This window comes from Pan paniscus, chromosome 17, assembly GCF_029289425.2.
Source record: "Pan paniscus chromosome 17, NHGRI_mPanPan1-v2.0_pri, whole genome shotgun sequence".
Taxonomy (NCBI): Eukaryota; Metazoa; Chordata; class Mammalia; order Primates; family Hominidae; genus Pan; species Pan paniscus.
In genome coordinates this window covers 54,019,927-54,043,691 of record NC_073266.2, presented here as the reverse complement: position 1 = coordinate 54,043,691, position 23,765 = coordinate 54,019,927, and the positions used below count along the sequence as shown (strand labels likewise).

Below are 23,765 nucleotides of genomic sequence, written 5' to 3'. Positions count from 1 at the left end.
TTGAAGAAGTGTGTTTTTGAAGACAAAGTTTTGCTCTTGTTGCCCAGGCTGGAGTGCAGTGGTGCGATCTTGGCTCACTGCAACCTCTGCCTCCCGGGTCAAGCGATTCTCCTGCCTCAGCCTCCCAAGTAGCTGGGATTACAGGCACCCACCACCATGCCCAGCTAATTTTTTGTATTATTATTTAGTAGAGACGGGGTTTCGTCATGTTGGCCAGGCTGGTCTCAAACTCCCGACCTCAGGTGATCCACCCGCCTTGGCCTCCCAAAGTGCTGGAATTACAGGCATGAGCCACCGCACCCGGCGAAGAAGTGTTTTTAATATCATTTGCCCTTTGTCATTTATATGTTCTGTAAACATCTTTCCCTTCTCTATTGTCTTTCATTCACTTCATGTCATCTTTTAATAAGCAGAAGTTCTTAATAATGTCCTGTTTACCTTTGATGGCTAATGCCTTTGTGTGTTAATTTTTGTTGTTGTTGTTTACACCAGGTCTTAAAGATAGTCTCTATGTGTCCTTCTAAAAGCTTTATTTCACTAACTTTCAGATTTACATTTGTAGAGTCCAACTCTAATTGATTTTTGTTATCATGTAAGATAGGGGTCAGATACATTTTTTTCCCTACATCGATATGCAATTGGCCCAGAACCATTTAGTAAAGGGCCTTCTCTCCACTTCAGTATCTTGTTCACAAATCAGGTTAATATACATTAAAATATATATTTGTAGATTTCTGGACTTTTTCTCACAAGTCAACCTGTTTTTTGCTGTACTATTGATAGGGATTATGTTGAATTTATATACAAATCTGAAGAACGGACATCTTTGCTATGTTTTTTAATCTATGGTTGTGATATATACAGCCTTTATTTAGACCTAATCTTACTGCTATCTTAATTTCTCTTAATAGTGTTTAAATTTTTACAGAGGTCTTAGATATCTTTATTTTTAGGTATAAATTTGGATGCTACTGTACATATTATTGAACTAAATTTTATTTTCTATTTGTTGATAGTATATAGAAATAAACTTTTTGTAAATTTTGCTTGTATCCAGCAATTTTTCTAAATTTATTATACTGTTTCTAGAGCTTCTTTTAGACTTCCTCTGCAGACAATCGTTTCATCACTAAATAATGATGGCTTTACCTACTTCTTTCCAATTCATCTGCCTTTCCTTTTCCTTGCCCTAGTCCACTTGCTAGGACCTCCAACATTATGAAGAAATGGAGACAGTGATGCTTCCTTTTCTTGTTCCAAATCTCAGGGAAAAGTATAAGGTTTGTTATAGATTTTTTTGGTAGATAGCCTTCATTAAAAAATTTCCTTCTAATCCTAGTTTGCTAAAAATCTTTATTATAAACAAGTATTAAAGTTCTGTCAAATGCCTTTCCTGCATTTAAGATAATCATGATTTTTCCTTTTTTCTGTTAAAGAGCTACAAAGACTGCTTTTTTTAAAAAAATGTGAAACCAACCTTGCATACCATGAATAAACTTAATAAAGATAATACATTTTGTTGTAATGTATTATTTTTTTATATACAGCTAGATTCTATTTCTTAATTTATTAAGAATTTTTTACCTATTTTGGAAAGAGATTGATCTGTAATTCCCCTTTCTATAATGTGCTTGTCAGATTTTGAAATCAAGGTTATACAGGCCTTATAAAGAGGTAGGTAGAGGGATTGAGAATTCTGTAACTAAGAAGGGAGAGATGGATCTGGACTCGGGGTGCCTCTAGCAGAAACAAGGAGAGCAGTGAGATAGCATCCCTCCTGTCATGGCAGAAGCCACAAACAAGCACATCTAAGCCATCCTTCCTTTTTTTTTGAGACAGAGTCTCACTCTGTCACCCAGGCTGAGGTGCAGTGGCACAATCTCACCATCTTGGTTCACTGCAGCCTCTGATTCCTGAGTTCAAGTGATTCTCGTGCCTCAGCCTTCCGAATAGCTGGGACTACAGGCATATGCCACCAAGGATGAATATTTTTGTATTTTTAGTAGAGATGAGTTTTTACCATGTTTGCCAGGCTGGTCTTGAACTCCTAACCTCAAGTGATCCACCCACCTCAGCCTCCCAAAGTCCTGGGATTACAGGCATGAGCCACCATGCCCGGACTCAGCCATCCTTCTGAGCTTGGCATAGTATACCCTCATACACCACCCTCTACCAGCCTCAGTCTTCTTTTCCTCCATGTGCTCCCACAGCTGCCAAACTATACCTACAAGCTCCATCATGAGGCCACCTTCCCTCAGCTTGATCAGGAGTTTGCAGGTGTTATTACTTCTGGTCCACACAAAATGCCCTCCACCTTGCCAATCGATGGGCCTCTCCTCTTTAAAACAAAACACTGAGCCCCTCCCTCCAAAATTCCTTGATTCCATTTACTCTCCTAGGTAGAGCTGGAGAGGTTCTGGAGCCAGACTGCCTGGGTCTGGTCTTCAGAGTCACCACTTTTGAGCCCTGTGACCTTGGACCCCACTTTACTCATCCCTACATGGGGGACTAACAGTACCTATCCCCTAGGAGGAATGCATTAATATGTAAAAGCACTTTGTCTTTTTGATCCAACTCTTTTCCAAATGGCTGTCTCACAGACATTTAAAGACAGCTATCTGAACCTACATCCCAAGCTGTCTTCTCTTTGGGCTCAGCATCCTCAGATCCCACAATAAATCTTCATATGATGTATGTGTTGTAGCTTTGCTATCACAAGTGGCAGGGCAGAACCAAGGGCAGACAGCACAATGACCAACTTGGAGGGCCTACGTCCAGGATGCCCTATGACCAGATCACTGGCCTTGCCTATAATGCAAAGGGGTGGAGAAGGAAATATCCTCTCCTAGGGCACAGGACTTTCGAGGCTTGATTTTATTTAGTTCCAGTCTATGATAAAATCAGTCAAATGAAATGATTTTTATGCTAATAATATTTAAGACTGAATAATTAATTCTGACAACTTTGCTTTTTCTCAAACTAGATTTTCTTATAAAGCGTAACTTAATTGTGTTTATATTGTGCTAAGGAATTCTGGGTGTTTGGCCTTTGGCTTTCCAATACCTCCACAGGTCTTTTGCTTGTGATTGATAAGGAGTTACTCCAGGGCCCGGGCCTGTTCCAAATCCATTAGGTATCTTCCTTTTCACTGCAAACAGTCCCAGATTTGAGGTCACCGTTTTCAAGTTGGAAAAGCAACCCAGAGGCCTGCAGCCTGACCAGTTCTTTGGGGCATAGTTTCCAACAAAGCCAATGTAATGCCTCGGATTTGGGTCTCAGGCTAATGGGTCATGTTTCTCGGGCTTCCAAACACCAAAAGGAAAATGAACGTTGCTGAGCTCTTTCAGAAACACGATACAAACATTCAAAATAATGTTAAAGTATGTTCTAAGACCAAAGCAATCAGAATGAGAAAAAGTTGAGCAATACACTGGGAGCAGACATTTGCAATATATCTAATAGACAAACTCAAATCAAGAATATATGAAAATATATTTTAAACTTCAAAAACACAACTATAAAATGAACAAAATACATGAACACAGCCAACAAACTGGTATGAAGAGATATTTTATTCTGATTATCAATCAGGGCACTATGAATTAAGGCCACAGTGAGATACCATTTTCTATCTACTTGGTAAAATTAGAAGTCTAATGATACCAAGTGATGAAAAGAATGCAAGTCAACTAACTCATATATTGTTGATACGAGGATATATAGGTTTAACTGGCAAAATAATTAACACTATCTTGTAAAATTAAACATTAATATCATGACCTAAAAGTTGTATTGCTATACCCTAGGGCAGCCATTCTGAACCAGGGTTATTCTGCCCCCACCCCCAGGGGACATTTGTCAGTATCTGGAGACATTTTTAGTTGTCACAACAGGGGTGGAGGGCAGGGAATGCTATTGGCATCTAGTGGGCTGACACAAGCATGCTGTAAAACATCCCACAATGCACAGAATAGCCCCCACGACAAAGAATTATTCAGTTCAAAACGTCAACAGTGCTGAAGTTGAGAAACCTTCCCTAGGGATACTGAAGCACCAGTGTACTAGGATGAGAGTTCAATAATGTTCTCAGCAGCACTATCTGTAATTGTCAAAAGCTGGAAATGACCCAAATGCCCTCCGAAGGGAAAAAATAGATAAAGATTGTGGTAAATTCCAGGCAGTGAAAATCCATATTGCCAGCTTCACATGACAATATGGACGACCACCAGAAACATAACGCTGAGTGACCAAAACAAGTCCAAGAAGAACATACATTTTACAACAAAGTGCAGAAAATCAGAATTATATAATCTAATGTGTCATATGTGTGTAATACTTTAAAAAATACGTCCATTGAAGTACAGAAAAAAAAGTAAAAAAAAAAATACTGAAAAAAACCCCCACAATAAAACCCCGTAAGACAGTGATAAACACATATTTAAGTATTGGTTACCCAGGCCTAGGGATGCGAGATTGGGAAGCACAGAGATGGAAGTTAGAAGTAACACCTTGCTTTTTAGGTTAGGTCATAGTCTCCTTGATGTTCTATTATATTCGTAAATATTATATAAAATAAACTAGAAGATAATCATGCAAAGACCAGTGATGACAATGTGTCATGAACAAAGGATTATAATTAACCCAACTCTGTACAATTAGGATTTTTTTAATTTTTTTTTTTTAATTTTTTTTTTTTTTTTTTTTTTTTTTGAGACGGAGTCTCGCTCTTTTGCCCAGGCTGGAGTGCAGCGGCGCTCTCTCGGCTCACTGTAAGCTCCGCCTCCTAGCTGGAACTACAGGCGCCCGCCACCACGCCCGGCTAATTTTTTGTATTTTTAGTAGAGACGGGGTTTCACCGTGTTAGCCAGGATGGTCTCGATCTCCTGACCTCGTGATCCACCTGCCTCAGCCTCCCAAAGTGCTGGGATTACAGGCATGAACAACCGCGCCTGGCCTACAATTAGGATTTTTAAAATATGTAACGAAACAATTTTTTTAAACTTTTATTTTAGGTTCAGGGACACATATACATGTGTGTTATATAGGTAAACAACATCACAAGGGTTTGTTGTACATATTTCTTCACCCAGGTACTAAGCCTAATATCTAATAGTTATTTTTTTCTCTTCCTCTCGTTCCTCCCATCCTTTGCCCTCAGGTAGGTCCTAGTATCTGTTGTTCCCCTCTATGTGTCCATGTGTTCTCATCATTTAGCTCCCACGTATAAGTGAGAAGATGTAGTATTTGGTTTTCTGTTCCTGCATTCGTTTACTAAAAAAGCAGTGTAATTATGGGGCAAGGGCTTTATCTCCCTCTATTTAACAATTTTTTTTTTTTTTTTGAGACCGAGTTTCGCTCTGTTGCTCAGTCTGGAGTGCAGTGGCGCAATCTTGGCTCACTGCAACCTCCAACCCCCGGGTTCAAGCGATTCTCCTGCCTCAGCCTCAGTAGCTGGGATAACAGGCATGCACCACCACACCCAGCTAATTTTTATAATTTTAGTAGAGATAGGGTTTCACCATGTTGGCCAGGCTGGTCTCGAACTCCTGACCTCAAGTGATCCACCCATCTCGGCCTCCCAAAGTGCTGGCATTATAGACATGAGCCACCGTGCCCTGCTTAACAAATTTTATTGAGCACTTATGTGCAAAGATGCTGGGGTGCAGTGGCTAAACAAAGTCCCCATCCTTGGATTACAGACCAGTGAGGGAAGAGACACTAAACAACTCACTGTAGCAGGAAGTATTCAACCCATGGGGCCCAAGCTACCCAAAAAGACTCTGCCATGCTGTTGAAGCAAAACTTGGCTGTTTAAAGCCAAAGAGGACCTGAGTAAGGGCCAAGATGGAATTTTGTACATGACATTCCCTTGTGCAACATGTCTACTGACCTAGGGTCAAGTCTAGTTTGCCTAGCTGACCTCTAATCTCTTATCACCTCTCCAACTTCGTCTTCCACTTTCCCTTCTTGAACCTCCTCACCCTAGTCTTACACAGTCTACTGATATATCAAGCTTCCACCCAACATCAAGGGCATTTCATTCTTGGAGTCCTTGCAAGAGCCATTCTTCCTGACTAGAGTTACTTTTCCTGCTCTGTTTCTCCAGGAGACCCTGCCGAGAGCCCTGGCTCCAAGGGACATCCAATAAGTATTTGCTGCCTGCTGCAGTTCCATGGCCCTGAGGACCTAGCACAGCGTTCGGCACAGAGGCTCTTGCTATGCATGATCCAAGGGCAAGATTGACAATTACTTGGAGATGACCTCAGAGATCTCCCCATGTTGCAGAGAAGAAGGATGGGGTCTGGAGAGGGCAAGACCAAACAGGTTGCCAGTAAGAACTCTGATCTCCTAACATCCAGGCCAGACTCCTTTATAACATGCCAGGCTACCCCATGAAACTTAAAGCAGAATCTAAACTGTTTTCATCACTGCATGGTTCCTTTGAAGCACGGTTCCTGAACCGTGCTTGGCAATCCTTCTTTCACACAGCACAGAGAAAAATAATGCCTCGTATTGGACGAGGCTGCGTATGGCTCCCAGAAGACCAGCCCAGAGCCCAGTCACCCCAGACTTGCCTGCTGTCCTGAAAGCCTGGAGGAGCAGTGCCTTATGACCCATTTGTGGCAACTAGTCAAAAAGCTGTCTTAAGGTTTAGATAAAATGCAGACATTTAAACTGTCCCATTTAGTTCCATAAAATGCATAGGACATATAAGATATTCATAGAAATATTGTGTTACATTTATGGTAAAGAACGTGGCCCTCCAGTCTTGGTCTGCAGCCTTCTGTGTTACTGAATCCTTAAATTGCAGTTTGATCTTGGCCTCACAGTGACTCACACTTTCTGTTAACTTTAAGGCTGTTTCTAGGTCACCAAGGGCCCAAGGTAACATTTGAAAACTTCCAATTAGCAATCGTAATCAGTTAAGACAAATATCTGGCCAACTTGAATCAGTGATTTCACTTAAAAGTAGAGTTTTGTTAGCCATCAAGTTTTTTAAAGTTTCTGCAAAAGATTTTACCAGCCAAGAGAATGAAAAGACATCTAACAGAGCCCAGCTGTTGCTCTGTTGTTTCCATGGTGAGAACCCAAAGTTAGACAGGAAAGTATTTATTGTCCCTGTAGCATGCAAAGTTTAGGAGGAGTATAAAGTATAGCTCATGGATCCCTAATATACCCAAGAAGCTGGACTATGGGCTAGTACCTTAATACATAAGCCATTATTTTGCTATTTTGTTTTAGAATCAAATAAATATTAAAGGGTCAAGCATATTATTTCTGCTGAAACATGGAGTAATTTAACATAATGGAATTCAAGTCTGCAGAGTACAAACATCAACAGAAAAAAAGCACAATTAGTAACTGGGGTTACAGATTTATTCAGGTGTAAAACAAATGGATCTAGTGATAACTACAGACTATGAGGCTTCTCACCAGTTTTTGTGTATACCTTGACTTTGTGTTTAAAAAAAAAAAAACACTTTATTCTAAGCCACAGATATTCGTTGCTGGCACGATCTCGGCTCACTGCAAGCTCCGCCTCCCAGGTTCACACCATTCTCCTGCCTCAGCCTCCCGAGTAGCTGGGACTACAGGCGCCCGCCACCACACCCAGCTTTTTATTATTATTTTTTTTTGAGATGGAGTCTCGCTCTGTCGCCCAGGCTGGAGTGCAGTGGCGCGATCTCCGCTCACTGCAAGCTCTGCCTCCCGGGTTCACGCCATTCTCCTGCCTCAGCCTCCCGAGTAGGTGGGACTACAGGCACCCGCCACCACGCCCGGCTAATTATTTTTGTATTTTTTAGTAGAGACGGGGTTTCACAATGGTCTTGATCTCCTGACCTCGTGATCTGCCCGCCTTGGCCTCCCAAATTGCTGGGATTACAGAGGTGAGCCACCACACCCTGCCTTTTTTGTATTTTTAGCAGAGACAGGGTTTCACCTGTTAGCCAGGATGGTCTCGATCTCCTGACCTCATGATCCACCCACCTCGGCCTCCCAAAGTGCTGGGATTACAGGCGTGAGCCACCACGCCGGCCAATATTCGTTGCTTTAAATGTCCCTCAGAAGTTGACAGAGCAGAAGATGACAGAGAAACTAGGATGAAGATAGGCTGCATTTTTCTAAGAACTGTGGAAACAGCAGGAACTAAGCATAGTCCCCTCATGAGATTTCAGGAAGGCAGCCTTCAGAGGCAAAAAAACAGCCCTGCTCAGGGTCTTTCTTCAATCTGTCCCAAGACCTTGGTGGATCCAGGTCTTATTTCACCCTTAAAATGAAGGAAAATACACTGGAATGGAAGACTCCAGTTCTGGCTGTTATAACTAAAAAATCCAGTTGTGTGGACATGAGACATGTTTTGTCACTTCCAGAAGCTGTACAATGACTAATCTCATGTGTGTTTTTCACTTATGGGAAGAGACCACCCTCCTAAACCAGGACAAGCTCAAGGCTGTTGAGGGTGGTCTTGGGAGGTCCAGCAATGGGGGTGACTGACACTGTCTCTAATGCATGCCTCAACGCTTCCTGCCTCTCCACACCACTGGCAACCTCCAGCCTAGAGATTCGCATCCTTAAGGCATATTATTTTAAAAGGTGAATGCTCAGGCCCTCCTTTCAGAAACTGCATTCAATTGTTCTGGGGTAGAACCTGAACATGGGTTATTTTAGATGCTTGGCAGGGTTGAGACTACCCTGGTCTAAGTTATCAATGTTTCCCAGTAGCTCGGCATCAATAGCCACGACCTATGTCCCTGCTGCCACTCTCCCTTGCCTCCAATCCGATCCCCACCAAGCAGGCAGGCAGACAGGCAGCTTTTCAAATGTGCACAACTGAGCCTCACATGCTGACTAATAACCGGACTCTGTGCTGTGGTTTCCCAGGCCCTGCAGGACCTGGTCTGCTCACTGTGCAACCTCATCTCCACCCTGTGCCACCTGTCTCCGGCCACATGCTACAGCCTCACCTCCCAAGATGCCTATTAGATACCCAGATATACCAAGCCCTTTTCTCCCTTTGCCATTGCACATGGCATGCCCCTGGCCTGGGGAGCTCTTCTCTTACTCTTCTCATCCTTTGGGACTCAACCTAAATGCCTGAGGAGGTTTTCTGGACCAGCCCCATCACACTTTTCTCTTTTCTAAAGAGTTTTTGCTATTTTTAATGAACATTTACTTACAGGAATTCATACTCTCTTTGAGAAAGGAAGTATGCTTATACTACTACTGATAACAGTTAAGTCTCCTTTGACCAGAAATAACCACTGTTATACATTTGGTGAATAAACATCTAGATTTTAAAAAAACCATATTATTCTACAATCTTTTTACATAGCAAATGATTTGACAACTATGTTAGCACTTCTGGTATTGGTATTGTGCATTTCTTCTACCTGCTGGTGGCATCCACCACATAAATCATCCAAAAGTAGACGTTTTACTGATCTAGCTAGTCCCCAATTGTTTGCCATGCTGTACCACAAGGATGCAGTAATGCCTCTCCCTGTCCACGTCCTTGTGCACTTCTGGAGGGTCTCCTCAAGGATATATTCTCATATCCCTGTAACCCTCTATCTACCACATGGCCCTGCTGGCTCGCTTCAAAAGCCCTCTTCTAAAGCTACTCATATTTACTTGCTATAATATTTGCACTCTGTCTTATGAAACTGTATGTTTTGTAAGGTTCATGTTCACCACTGTATTCTCAGATCCAAGAACATGGGAGGCACAAGGAAATAGGAGTTGGGGCCTAGTACGGTGCCTCACACCTGTAATCCCAGCACTTTGGGAGGCTAAGGCAGGCGGGTCACGTGAGGTCAAGAGTTCAAGACCAGCCTGGCCAACTTGGTAAAATCCCATCTCTACTAAAAATACAAAAATTAGCTGGATGTGCTCACGTGAACTCAGGAGGCGGAGGTTGCAATGAGCTGAGATTGTGTCACTGCACTCCAGCCTGGGTGACAGAGCAAGACTCTGTCTCAAAAAAACCCCAAAACAAACAAAAACAAAAATGAAATAGGAGTTAGATGAACAAATGAATATGATTTTGTTCCTTTAGTCCCAGAAGACAGTATTCCTGTCTCAACAAAATCAGTAACTGTAATATCAAAGGTCATAAGATGTCACTATTGACTAAGAAGTCTTTTAATGTAAGGCTACTCTGAAACAACACACCTAGTATTGGGGGCTTCTCTTCTAGAGATCTGGTGGCTTGCTCATTTACTTATAGACATGAGCTATCATGGATGTGGACCCAAGTCCATAAATGCAAACAAAAACAAAGGTAGAGTCCAAGGTACTTCATACTTGTTTTTTCCTGATCTCATGATCAAAATTATTTGACCCTCCATTTGGAAGGCAGTTTTGCAAAGCTTGTTATGAATGAAAAAATATATAGAAAAGAAAAAATAGCTTCTGAAGTCTGGTAATTCAGTATGTGTTTCATACCAGAAGGCCTGCCCACATGCATGCAGTCGTGACATGCCCACCCCCACCATCCCTGCTCCATCCAAGGACCCTGGGAGACAAATACCTGCACCCCACAGGCCCTGACCGGCCACCTCCTTATGAGGGCTCATCTCTAGTCAGTTTTTAATCTCATGTTTATAAAACCAGAACCACATGGCTGAAAAAAAAAAAAAAAAAACCTCAGGAATGAAATTATTTATCTGGGGCCATGTGGATATGGTAATTGAGTACTTCTGAAGTGTGATATAATAGTCTCTGGATTCCTCACTGAGCTATCATGTCTTTGGGAAGTATGCTCTCTCGGGACGATCAAAGACATTTAGGCTACACAGAATCATCCCAAATGTGCCCAGGCTTTCTTTGGCCTCTTCAACCTACATCTTCAGAGTTTCATTTCCCTATTTGTTCAACCTTCATCAATGAAGAGTTACCACCAGGCTGCCTCCACAGGCTCTTATCAAGAAAAAATAATCTCATTTCTCTTTCCATGGCTGCATTTGATCAACCCAGCTTAGTACTCCTTAGATAGCCCCTGCTCCATTTCCAAAGGGATCCTGGGAGTTGCAGAGGGCTATAGAGAGAAATGCTTATTCTCTAGCTGGATGACCCACACCCATGCCTGCGTGGACTGCCAGCAAAAATCGAGCCTTAGAAAGTGCTGTGAACATTCAGAACACAGAGGAGAAGGTGCATCTTACAGGAGATGTGGGGTTTGCACAGGTCAAAGGGAAACTTGGCCCTAAAAGAAAATTCCCAAAGCAAGTAAAAGATTCAACTAGGAACTTGAACCTTTCCATCTGAGGTATGTTCACTTCCATTCCCATAGTAAACAGCTTGTTTCTTCCAGAGCCCTCATACCACCTAAGTCCACTCTAGCCTGAGAAACAGTCACACTTGATGATAACTGATGTCAAGGTTCATTGACTTGAAATGTGGGTGATGTTCTCAGTTTCTTCATTTCATGAGATGAAAGTTCTGTACATTCTCTTGCTGGTTTTCCCCAGCCAGTTCTCTGCTCATGCAGTTTATTTTTCCTGGGTTAGGGCCTCTAAACTAGAGCTTCAACCATCACCTACAGGTATTGGAGTTCCAGAAGTGCCTATCCAACTGACTATGGGAATTTCCACCTGCCTGACCCATAGATACATCCCAGAGCTTACTGACTGGCCCCAGGTTACTGATTGCCAGAGAATCACCTCAGGCCCCTTTGTCTTTGTCACCATGCAATCCAGTCATTGTCCTACAAACCACAGCCTCCTGCATTCTCAGCACCTCCCTGTACTTTCCCTTCTCTCTTCCCCTACTTCAGTCAGGCCCCCTCCACTCCTTCCTGGACCAGCAAAAGCCCTGCACCAATCTCTTTGTGCAGCCTGCTCTCCCCCAGTGAGTTCCCCACGCTGTGCCCAGAATGCTCCTGCAGAAACACTACACTGATTTTCACTTAATCATTTGAAATTCATCAGTAGCTCCACTTGGCCTTAAGGGTAAAATTTTGCCAATTTCTTCAGAACCTAGAAAGATCCTCAGATTCAATTCAGGAAAGTTCAAACCCACAAGAAATTTGCAATCTGGTCACAATGAATATTTGAGAAACCAATCCTGCCCCAGATACCAGGAGCATTGCAAAGTAACTTCTTCCTCATGTCCCAGTGCCTCTGCCTTTATTCAATACAGTTCCTCCCATTTCCAAGCCCACTCTCCCAGCCTTCCCAGACCTCTTCTCTCCAGGCCACGCTTTGCTATTCAACATTCAGCATGAATCTCTTGGACACTGCCGAATCACTGGCTGTATTCCAATCATACTTTTGTCAGGAGGTCACCACCCTTGTCAGTGAATCCCATTTATAACAAGTCACTTACCATCAGATAAATCTTCCCAAGTAGCTACTTGCCACTCATAGTACCAGTGGTTGTTAATCTGGTTGTTGTGAAATCCTCTAGCATGTTTATGCGGGTGCACAAAATATTTTCTCCAATTCACGTCCATATTCATTTAACAATTACCTTGTTTAACAGAGTAATATCCGTGAATGCTTCAGGGCATGGATTGATGATAATAACAGCACTGGGCAAAGCACATATTTGTGTTAACTCTCCCACCACTGTATTAAGGAGTACAGGTACCATCATCCTGAGTTTACACACAACCACGCCTATGCCCTCCCCCACCTCACCTGCTGCTCCTTCACTGCACACGGCCAGCCTTCCTCCAGGAGCCAGGGCTGAGCAGGTCACCTGAGTTGCAGATTTTGTAGATTAACGTCATATAACACCCCATCTCACAGTATGTCTTTTGCTTGCAAATAGATTGCTCATTGCCAACTGCTTCCAAGAAAGAGATAGGGCTGCTCTACTATTCTGCTATTCTACTGCAGACTCAGGATGAATTCTCTAATCCTGGCAATGAAGTTTTGTGGACAAGGCATGGGAAGCTGTGCTGTCCTAAAACTTAGGCATGTAAACACACCTCCTTCCTGTCAAAACATGGGAAGATGAGCTCACCCCCCAGCACAGTTCCATAATTAGGCTCCCCGATTTGCCCACTGCTTCCTGTGGCTGGTGGAAAGATGCCAAAACTCTTCTTCACTCCTGCAGGAAAATAGAAAACAACACCCCTCCAATTGCTTCCCTCCAGCTCCCACTCCAAAGGCACAGCCCCAAGGCTTGGCTACCCGCATCCTACCACCTGCTGGGCCACTAATTGGTATGCATCAGTTATGAGCCATCAAAAACTGAGGATGGCTTAGGTCTCTGCTCCTCCACAGCCTCACGATAATTGATAGTTAACTGTGGCTTCCTTTTAACTATGAGTTTCTGTTCTCTATACCTTCCCTTACTCCATCGCCAAGGTAGTGGTTACTTATGACTAACTGGAAAGCCTTGTTCCAGTGTTGCAGCTATTGCTCTGAACATTTTCAGAAGTCCCCTCTATAAAATGTCTTCAGTGCCCATTTATGAGAAAAACAAGCAAATCAGTAAGTATGATTTCAGGATCAAAATCAAACAGTGACTAAAAAAGAATACAGCTCACTAAGATTACCAAGTTCCAGTAAAACATTTGCTCTGAGTGATTTTTTGCTTTCTCAACAAATCTAATTCATCCTCAAAAGATATAACATTCTCATTACTGAACACATTCTATAGATTCAGAGAGTACTTTCAGGTATGTTAGATTCTGAGTGCAGGCTATGGACTCTGACTGCCTGGGTCCCAACCCAGCAGAGCCTCTGTAATCTGGGGACAAGCTCCTTAACCTCTCTGTGTTTCGGTTTCCTCACCTGTAAAATGGGGACGATACTCCTACCTTCTTCATGGAATTTACAATACATGTAAAATTGTTTAGTCCAATAGCCAGCACAAAGTTAATCCTCCATAAATGCTGGTGTTAGAATAGGTAGTTAGGCAGATATGACTAGGGAAGGAGAGTATCCTCCAACTCCAGGAATGTCAGGTGACCATCAAGTGATGGCCTGGCAGTTGTTAAACTGTCTTTTTAAAATAATAATTGGTCATAGCTGGTGCCAGTGAAAGGCGGTCTCCTAAGAGAGAAAAAACACATAAAGCTAGTGATCAGCAGCTTCCCAATAAGATCTCAGGAGTTGGGTGATTGGGCTCAAGCACACACACTAAGAGGCAAAATGGCAGAGTTTAACTGGTATATGACCTTCCTCTAGGAACACTGGAAGATAAGGGGAAACCGCCTCAAGTGAGCATGCACACAACTTCAGTAAACACAGTGCACACGCAGCCCCTCCCAAGTGCCAGCAGGGCACTGCGCATGCGGACAGCCCACCTAAGGGAAGAATCAGGGTAGAAGAGACACAAACCCTGGAACCACATCAATGTATAAAACCCCAAGTCAAAGGCCAAAGAGTGCATCTGGATCTCTTAAGGCGCCTGCTTGGCCCTCTTCCAAGTGTATTTTACTTTCCTTCGTTCCTGCTCTAAAATTTTTTAATAAACTCTCACTCCTGCTCAAAAACTTGTCTTAGTCTGTCTTTTGCCCCTCAGACAAATTCTTTCCTTCAAGGAGGCAAGAATTGAGTTGATGCAGACCCATATAGATTCGCCACTGCTAACACTGGCTCCATCCCTACCTCTTCCATTGCTTACCTCCTAGACATGGAAGGAAGAATAGCATAGCATTTTCCCAGGACAACGCAGAGGCTGCAGTTAAAAAGAGGACACACATTGCTGAGCAAGCATGATGCCTAAAAGCCACACGGGACGGGACTAACGAATTGGACACCATAACAAATATATTTAGTGCATGTGATGAGAGGCGTCAGAAATTCAGTTAAAAGACATTTGAAAGACAGAAAAAATGGTCAAAATATTAATATCTAAAATGTGTAAAGAATACTTATATTCTACTTTGAATCTGGAGGTTTTCATATTAAAAATAAAGACTAGTTGTAGGTCAATTAAAATAGGCAAACCATTCAGGAGACAAATGAGCAAAGAATATTTACAAGCAACACTAAGAAAAGGAAATGTTAATAGCTAATGAAGCAATTAAAGTTGTACAGCCTCAGTAGTAATAAAAAATGCAAATTACAATGCTGAGGCATTTTTCACTTTTCAATACTACAAAAATTATGAAAATCTCCTAACATTCACTGATGATGTGGGAAAATGGTGAGTCATATGCTGATGGATAGTAAAACCATACAGCCTTTGTGGAGAGCAATATGGCAATATCAATATTTAAAATGTAAATGTCCATTGTCTCGAATTCTACTTCTAAGAATCTAAGAGTGCTAATGCTCACAAACGTGTATGTGCACCAGTGTGTATGTTCATTACAGCAAGTTTGGTATGAGAAAAAAACTGGAACAAAGCCATAGCAAAATGTATGACAGCATCATGGTATTATGGTATATCTATATATTGGAACATTAGCAATAATTTTTTAATGTACCATTAAGCAATAATTTTTAATGTACTGATATGAAAAATATAGATCCAATAATAAATACAGCAGTGTGCATTTATTAATGGCTTACTAATTGCCAAGTACTCAGCATGTATTTATTTCCACAGAATAACAGAAATAAGGGTTATTTAGGAGAATGGTGAGGACATGGACTCTGGAGCTAGACCACCTAAACTGTAGAACCAGCTCCACCATATATTAGCTGTGGGACCTTGGGCAAGGTGCTTCAACTCCCTGTGCCTCAGCTTCCCCTCCTGTCACACAGCATTAATAACAGTACCTATATCGTGACATAATAGCAAAAATGGAGTTTGTACACTTGCAGTGCTTAGCGTACTGCCTGGCAGATGATTAAGTGTTCCGTAAAGGCTAGCTGCTGTTGTGGCTGTTACTGTTATATTCATCTTTGCACTATATGGTACAACTCTCTTCATTTTACATCACATAGTTGGCACCACATATTTAAATCCTATCATTTTTATTTAAAAACATAAAGAGTTGCTATTTATTCAGTGCCTACTATGAGCCAATGGCCATATATAAATTGGCACATAGCTATTTTGGGAGAGCTGGGTTCTGAACTTGCCCTCCCATGCTTCAATACCTCCACATCCTATGCCCAAGACCACTGTGATTCTAAACACCCCTCTGGTGAGGATTTGTGGAGACTGAGTGCTTCCCACTCCTTAGGAGTGGTAGTCTGTTCTCTGCCAGGTGCAGGCTGAGCTTCCAGTGCTGGTCTCTGCACCCTGCCCCACAACAAACCCCTGCCAGACTTCTCCCTGCAGCTCAGGTGGGCTCTCCACTGCCGCATCAGTACTCCTGGCCTGCAGTCCACCTAAGCATGGTCTCTCTTGCTCCTGGAACCAGCTGAGGCTAGGCCACATCTTCTCTCTGCTGCTCGAGGGTCAAGTATGTCTGTAGGTCAGACTACTGTTCTCCTGACTACAAGCTCAAGGCTTGGCTACAACTCCTGACTCCCACAAGACCCATTTATATATCCTTATCACTTTGCATTTATTAGAATGAGGACTTCTGTGAAACATACATTAGTCAATTTTTCTGTAACCCTAGTGTAACTTACATGGAAAAAAATTAGCAGTTCTTATATGTAACTTTTTTCCTTCTTGACCATCAGTTGAAAGTATCGGCAGCCAAGAGGAGAGTTGCCCACTGCTGCTTCTCAATGCAGATTCCTCAGCTCCACTTGAACATTTCTGGTGAGACTGTGCCAGGTTCCTCTTCCTCTAACAGGTTCGTGAAGCCTGGATGTAGACTTTCACACCTCTCTTATATAATCATTGTTCTCTCTTGCCAACTTGTTTTATGCTGGTGTCACATTCCATTATGTCAATTTTTTGGAGTGATGGATGTGTATGAAGCCGATTAGAATTGGATTTGTTGGCATTTCAGTTACTGAGAGTAGCATGAGATTCAGTCAAGGCTTGGTCCCCTAAAAGTGTTCAAGCATATTTCCTGAGAATTTGAAGCGTGCAACTTTGCTAAACGGACTTAAAATCAAAAAAAGACTCTACTGTAAACCATGTAGTAGCCCAGAGTAAACAGTCAGCTGTGAAAGACAATTCATATCTCATTTAAGAAATCTGTTTCCATGACATTTGTTTGTAAAATGCCAATGGATTTTTTTAAACTAGAAATATATTCTATAGATCTGTGTTTTAGCTGATTATATTCTCTGAAAAAGAGTCAATTTTGACCCATGCACATGAATATTTAAGGTAGGTGCACAGAGTTCCAAATGCTTCTAAGAAAACTACCCTTTCCAATAGCCAAAACACTCTCTATCTCAGCATCATGTGGATTATATAACCAACGATCTGCCTTCCCCTAAGGCAGAATTTCTCAGATTCAACACTACTGACATTTTAAAACAGATAATTATTTGTTTGGCAGGGGGCTATCCTGCACTAAGTAGAACAGCATTCCTGGACTCCACCCACTAGATGCCAGCAGCACCACCCTGTCCCAGTTATAACAACCAAAAATGTGTCCAGATGTCTCCTAGGTGGCAAAATCACCCCGGTCAAGAACCACTGCCCGAAGAGACCACTGGGACGAATCCCGGCCTGCACAGTCCAATCTTCCCTGGACTCATCACATAGTCCCCTCCCTCTCCATGTGTCCCTCAATCTGGCTTATCTCTTGCCCTTCTCCGACCCCTCAATCTTCCTCTGTGCCCTGGGAACTCATGATCAGCCATCAGCAAAGTCCGCTATAGTCTCAATCTCTTCATGGAATATTCCTTTGACTTCCTTGCTCTAACACCAAATCTAAGAATACTGTTCCCCATAGCCCTCACACATAACACAGTGGATTTTTCTCTCATATGCCACATACTCTCCTTTGCCAATTTCCCCCAACCTCCCTCAAGAAACCCAGACCCTTGGGACAGGGGTTGGCAAACTACAGCCTGTGGGCTACATCTGGCCTACCACCTGTTTTTATACAGCCTGTGAGCTAAGAGTGGTTTTCACATTTTTAATGGTTGAAAAAAAATCAAAAGAATAATATTTCATGACATGTAAAATTCAAATCTCAGTGTCTATAAATAAAATGTCACTGGAATGCAGCCATGCTCATGCCAGTACCAGTGGCTGATGGCTGTTGACGTGCTACAAAGGCAGAATTCAGTTGAGTAGTTGCAATAGAGACCGTCTGGTACTCCAAGCTTAACATGTTACTTGGCCCTTGACAGAGAAAGTTTGCAGACCCTGCTGCTGAGGCACGTGGCACTAGTCTGGACCCTCCACTCCCTAACCAGTTGTCAACATCCACTATCTGCCAGGTCACTCTTCCATGTATATTAAAATATACACATGACTGAAAGCTGCATGGCACAACTGTTAACATTAGTGACTAAATGAAGTTCAAAATTACTTCTATAGTTTGGAATGTTGTGTGGAAATCAGCAGGATGAAACTGAAAGTTCACGTGTTAAGTCCCATGCAGTGTTTGGTATCAGAAGGACTGACACACAGAGCAGGAAGCAGCCCTGTTTTTGTCAACAGAGGAAGAACCAGGATAAACAGAATAGTTCAAGGGCAGATGGGGTACCTCAGGAGAAAGAGCACCCATGCCTGGAAGTGTACCCCATCTCTTGGGAACTTGACAGAAAGGGCTCCTGCTTTGGGCTAAATTTTAAGAACTTTCTAGCACTAAGATTTTTTCCCCTTCCAATGAAATTTGTAAACTTTAAGTGCAAAGATGAAACTCATTATGACACACACGGTCCCATAAAGATGCTTTTAGTTGACCAATGACCAATAAACTTGTACCTTACTGGGCAAATGCTCAGTGTAGAGTTGTATTTCCTAAGAAACCAAAGCAAACAAATCTGAGTTCAAGCTCTTATTAGTCTTTATTAGAATTAAAGCACATAGCTGGCTTAAGTCTACAGGGAGACTAAGCATTTCTCTCCAAGTCTTTGAATTTTTGTATTTACCTCAAACAAAAAAATACCTACAAGGAATGTAAATCAAATTGTCTCTCTAATCATCTCGCTTGAAGAATATGTTTAGGAGTGGTTGGCTGGGATGTGGTTGACTGGGAAGGAGTCTGTATACTTTGGATATTAAGAGCCAAGGGCTCAGCCCTTGGTCATAGCCCTTAGTCCTGTGATTTGGAATAAGCACTTAGCCCCATCTGTTTTCTCACTTGTACAATGAGGTTAATAAAACCTGTCCTGTCTGAATCTTACAGAGGATGATCGTGAGAGTTAAATTCAAATGATGCAAAAGGACCATCTGAATGGAGACTGCCCTATATTTTTTAGAACAATATAAACCCCTTTCTAAAACATATTTCTCCCTTCTTTACAAAAGTTGGCATCGCTTGGGTGACTGAGTTATAAAATCTAGCCCCAAATCCTTCATATGTGGCATCTGCAGGCACGTTGCTATAAGCTAGCGTTAGGTGCGGCCAGGGCGTTTGCAGAGATGAAGAGCAATGTGCATATATGTACATGAGGCAGCTTCTGTGTCTTTCAAGGTCTGCAGGGGACAGAACACAATGAGCCACTTGACTCTGAGGTACTGTTTGAGGCACAGATGTTGAGCAGGTGACTAAGCTATGCAGGAAGAAATCATTTCCCATTCTGCATTTCACCACCACTTCCCACTATCGCACTCCCACCTCATCAAAATCATGCCGTCACTTTGGGGCCACAGGCAAAATCCCTCCAACAGGCTTCGTAAATGAAGTCACTTCATAATCATCAATCTAGATAGATAAAACATCACCTATCTTTACAAGCTGCAAATTATATTTTGCTCAAATTCTACTAAATTAATGTTGAAGTAATAATTCCAGTAAAGTGAAATTCCAAAAAGAATGAAGCAAACAGCATTCAGAGTGGCATCTCTGGCCTCCTGTTTCAGATCCTACCGAGCCCAGCACTTCAAGACTGTGAACTGTGCCCAGGATGGTCCACTTCCTTATCATCATCCTTACCAGCCTATTGCAAAGCATTGTCACCTGAACTCACAACACAGGAATCCTCGAAAAGTGTAACAGCAAGAAACAGACAAGGAACAAACATGATGGAGCAGGAGAACACCAAGTACTACTGACAAGGTCCACCTAACTCCTACCCTCAGCATCTTCGGTGGCTTTATATACAGGCCTTTTTCAGAGGATTGTGTACAATTTCCTCAATTCTCTTCATGTTAACTTCTCAAGCCAGCTGGAAGAGAGCTTCGAGGGCTTTTTCTTTGAGAACTGGCTGAGTTTCTTTAAGATTCTAGATCACAAAATGCAATGCTCATGGTAAAGGTTCTCTTTCCTTAATATGTTTAGAAGTTTAGGTCTTCTTTTCACTAAAATAGAGCTGTACACAGACTCTCAGAAACATAAAAGCCTGTAGAGGGCATCTGGGGTTATGAGGTAGAAGAGGAGTGTCAACATAGACCATGGTTGCACATCTATCTCAGACCAGTCCCTCCTCCTCCTGGGATAACAGGCATCTGAAGGCATGGCCTGGGTCCTGCTCAAATGATTCCATGGGTATCAGATTGTTTGGGGTACCTCTTGGTGCTGGTGGGGTATTCCCTTAGAGATGGAGAGGAGGAATATATCTTGATCACTCTTTCTTAAGGTCATCCAACTTATTCTGAGTGATTTTCTTCCTCATAATGTAGCCTGGTGACCTAAATTTGACTCCCAGGAGGATCTCTATGATGAGGGAGGATGATCCAGCCAAGTGATATGAGCACTTCCTGCTTCCAGACTATCAGCAGCAGGATGGGAATGTGTTAGTCAGCCCCTGTGGATTTGTGTGGCAGACTGGACCCTAAAGTCCCTCATCCCAGTGACCTCAGAGCATCCATCTGGGAAGATACAACTGGACCCAGACTCTGGAGCAGGCATGGCCAGCCTTTTGTTGTACCTCTATACTATAGAACCACTCTGGGTTTGGCAGATTTTGTCAAACTTTATACTTTAAATACATATAATATCTCATAGGATTGCCAATCATTCCATTTTTTTCTATCTACCATTCTCGGTCTTCCTCCCAGCCCAAACGTGAGGCTCAAAGGGACAGAGATCATACCTTTCTATTTATGTATCTTCATGGCTTCAAGTAGTCCTGGCCTCTAACAGACACTCAATAAAAATGTTTCAGACTAAATGATGGAATTAGTGTGTACTGAAATATATAGAGACAGCTATTTGGAAACTCATATGGGTTTTTTCTGTTTAACTTAAACCAACCCAGAGATATCCCTGTATTGTCAGGAGTATCGCGAGACTCTTCCAACCCCACATTCCTACAGTGGTTATTTCTAGGCCAAAGTTTTGTGTTTTGAAGTCTTTTCCATTTGATAAAACACAGCTTTTCTGAACAGATATTAACTGAGATAGTAAATAATATTTTTTAAAAACAGGTAGCTGAAAAACAGTTCCTGGGATTAGTAAGATCAAGTCTGTAAAAGTCGCCAGGGGCCACCCTGTGTGGGAAATCCACCGAGATGTTTGGCTGGTGGTTTAATGGTCAAGAAGAGGTAGGGAGCAATGCTGGGTGGGGGACAAACTGGCCAGCAGGGAGGGGAGAGTGGCAGGCACCTGTGGGCTCTCTTTTGGATGGCATCCTTGCACCCCTCTCCACTGCCAAGTTAATGCTTACTTTTCACGCAGATCTCGCACTTGGTTGGGCTTGAAGCTGGGAGCTGACTGGGAGCAGGGACTGGTGGGGGCCGACAGGGTGCTCTTGATGCTCTGCACCGAGTGCCTGCGGCTCCTTCTGCGGTCCAGGCCCCGGTGCTCGCCCCCTCCACTGGAACACACGCTGGCCCTCCTCCGGTCCCGGCACCCACTGGGGGGTGGCTCCGTGGTCTCATCGCCATCCTCGTGCCTGAGCGCCACCTGGAAAAGCAGAGCACGCCCAGTGCAAGGTCAGGCTTGGCATCCTTTCACAGACCTCGGGTGTGACTGCATTTCAGGATTGCCCTAATAGGGATTTTTAACTCTGTCTTCGCAAACTGCACGCCTCAGCTTCCCTGCCAGGTCTTCACAACCACATGTGTCCAAGCCAAACACAGCCTGGGCACTGGAAGATGCCTGCCACTGTGGGTTCTTCCCATCAAACAGACACAAAGCGGGCAGCCAATATGACCAGTGAGTCTGAGAAATATTTTTGTAATCGGATAGGACCTAACTAACTCTGTACCCCAGCATTTCCATTTCCTGGGCCTTCACCTCTCCTTGCCCACTCGTGTCTCTTTTCTGCTCCATGAGCCTGAATCCCTCCTGAAGCCTAGTGGTGGCCGGTTCCCAATCAGTCTTGAGCTTGCTTTCCCAAAGAGGGTGCTCAGAAGTGGCCAGAGCCACAAGATCCAGGTGAATGGGAACTGGCCTCACCCATAAATCTTTCTAAGAGGACTAGTGCCACAGCAGGTACTGTTTAATTTCAAAATCTTGGCTGACAGCTGCTGCACTATCAGGCTATCACAGCAGCCTGGTTCAGGATTTGGAGTGGAGCCTGTAGTTTTACCAGAAGCTTGCAAACACAAGTCACAAAGATACACAACACAAAAAGACGACTCCTAGAATAAAGATTTGTTTTAAGGTTTCCTAAGAGTGACGCATATTTGTGCAGAAAAATAACTGGCTTGCACTTTGCCACTCCGGCTTACATGGGGAAATGTGAGCCAACTGGTCCCATACTCTTTCTTACCCTTTGCCTTTCTCCAAGGGATATTTTTAGCCCTGTGTCTAGGTGGCGCCCTCTGCAGAAGACCAGCTTTTCCATCTCTTAATCTCACTCTGTCCTCGATCTTACTTCATGGCTTTCTCACCTCCCATTAAAACTAACTGTCCTTCTGAATAACTCTCCTCCACCTCTCTTCTAGCACCCAGCTCTGCTCCTTATCCACGATGACTCTTCGTAGCCAGGGACTCTATCTCTGGCCTCTAATTGTTATGCCTATGCCTACATTCTCTAAAACTGGACAGTAGAAAGAATACAAGTTTTGGTGTCAACTAGACCTTGGTGTGCATGCTGGCTGTGCCACTAATGAACCAGGTGTGCCCTGTCATAAATTACTTGTACCCTCGCTGGCTCACCAAATGAAGGTAATAGAATTGCCCTTGCAGGTTTGTGATGAGAATCACTTATGTAAAGGTAACTTGTGTAAAGCATCTAGGGTAGGGCCTTCTCTGTGGTACTCAATGAATATGACTGCCTTCCCCTATCCATTCTCTCACAGGAAGTGACCTAAGATGCCCATAAATTCCTTAATCACACAGAACTTCTGACTTCGCAACCATGGAATAACACAGTTCCAAGTCCCCAAACATGCAAGTTCTCCAGCCTTGTGGGTGTTCTTAGTCACATTTCACAACCCAGTCCTTCCATGTGAGAGAATGGAGAATATAAAGACTCAGATAGCTAACCACAGTATATGGCTTTAACATCACCTATGTGCAGAAAACCTGGCTATTGCAAAATCAGCTGCCCTCATGTGAGCTCGGCTGAGGCAAGGCCAGGTTAGCCACTGTCATCTCAGTTCACAGGGACATATCAGCACCTGAGATACACAAACTGTTTACCAGGAGTGTATCCACCCTTATCTGCCCTACCCTGTTTCCACCAGCTCAAGCTTTCACAAAATCTCTTCCATCTACATGCCAGATACATCTTATAACAAACTCCCATAGGTGACGATAATTTAACAAACTTTTGACTGTTTTACTCCCCTAGAATTCACCAAACATAATTTTGGGAGGTTTGAGGCAAGAATTGATAAAAGCTCTATCTTTACAAAATCTCATTGGGAATTCTATTTCCTAGGAGTATCCTTCTGCATCGTAACTGCAAGAACTAAAAAGAAATTAAGCATTTAGT

The 23,765-nt window shown here is 42.9% G+C and overlaps 1 protein-coding gene across 15 annotated transcripts in view; it reads right to left on the bottom strand.

The window, feature by feature from the left end:
* FHOD3 (formin homology 2 domain containing 3) overlaps window positions 1–23,765 on the bottom strand; it is a 482,704-nt gene that overhangs the window by 132,347 nt on the left and 326,592 nt on the right. For all 15 annotated transcript variants that reach the window (XM_063597250.1, XM_055102327.2, XM_063597253.1 and 12 more), the window contains one exon: window positions 21,546–21,784. In XM_063597250.1, the coding sequence (XP_063453320.1) occupies window positions 21,546–21,784 (239 nt within the window). The remainder of the gene's footprint in view (window positions 1–21,545; window positions 21,785–23,765) is intronic.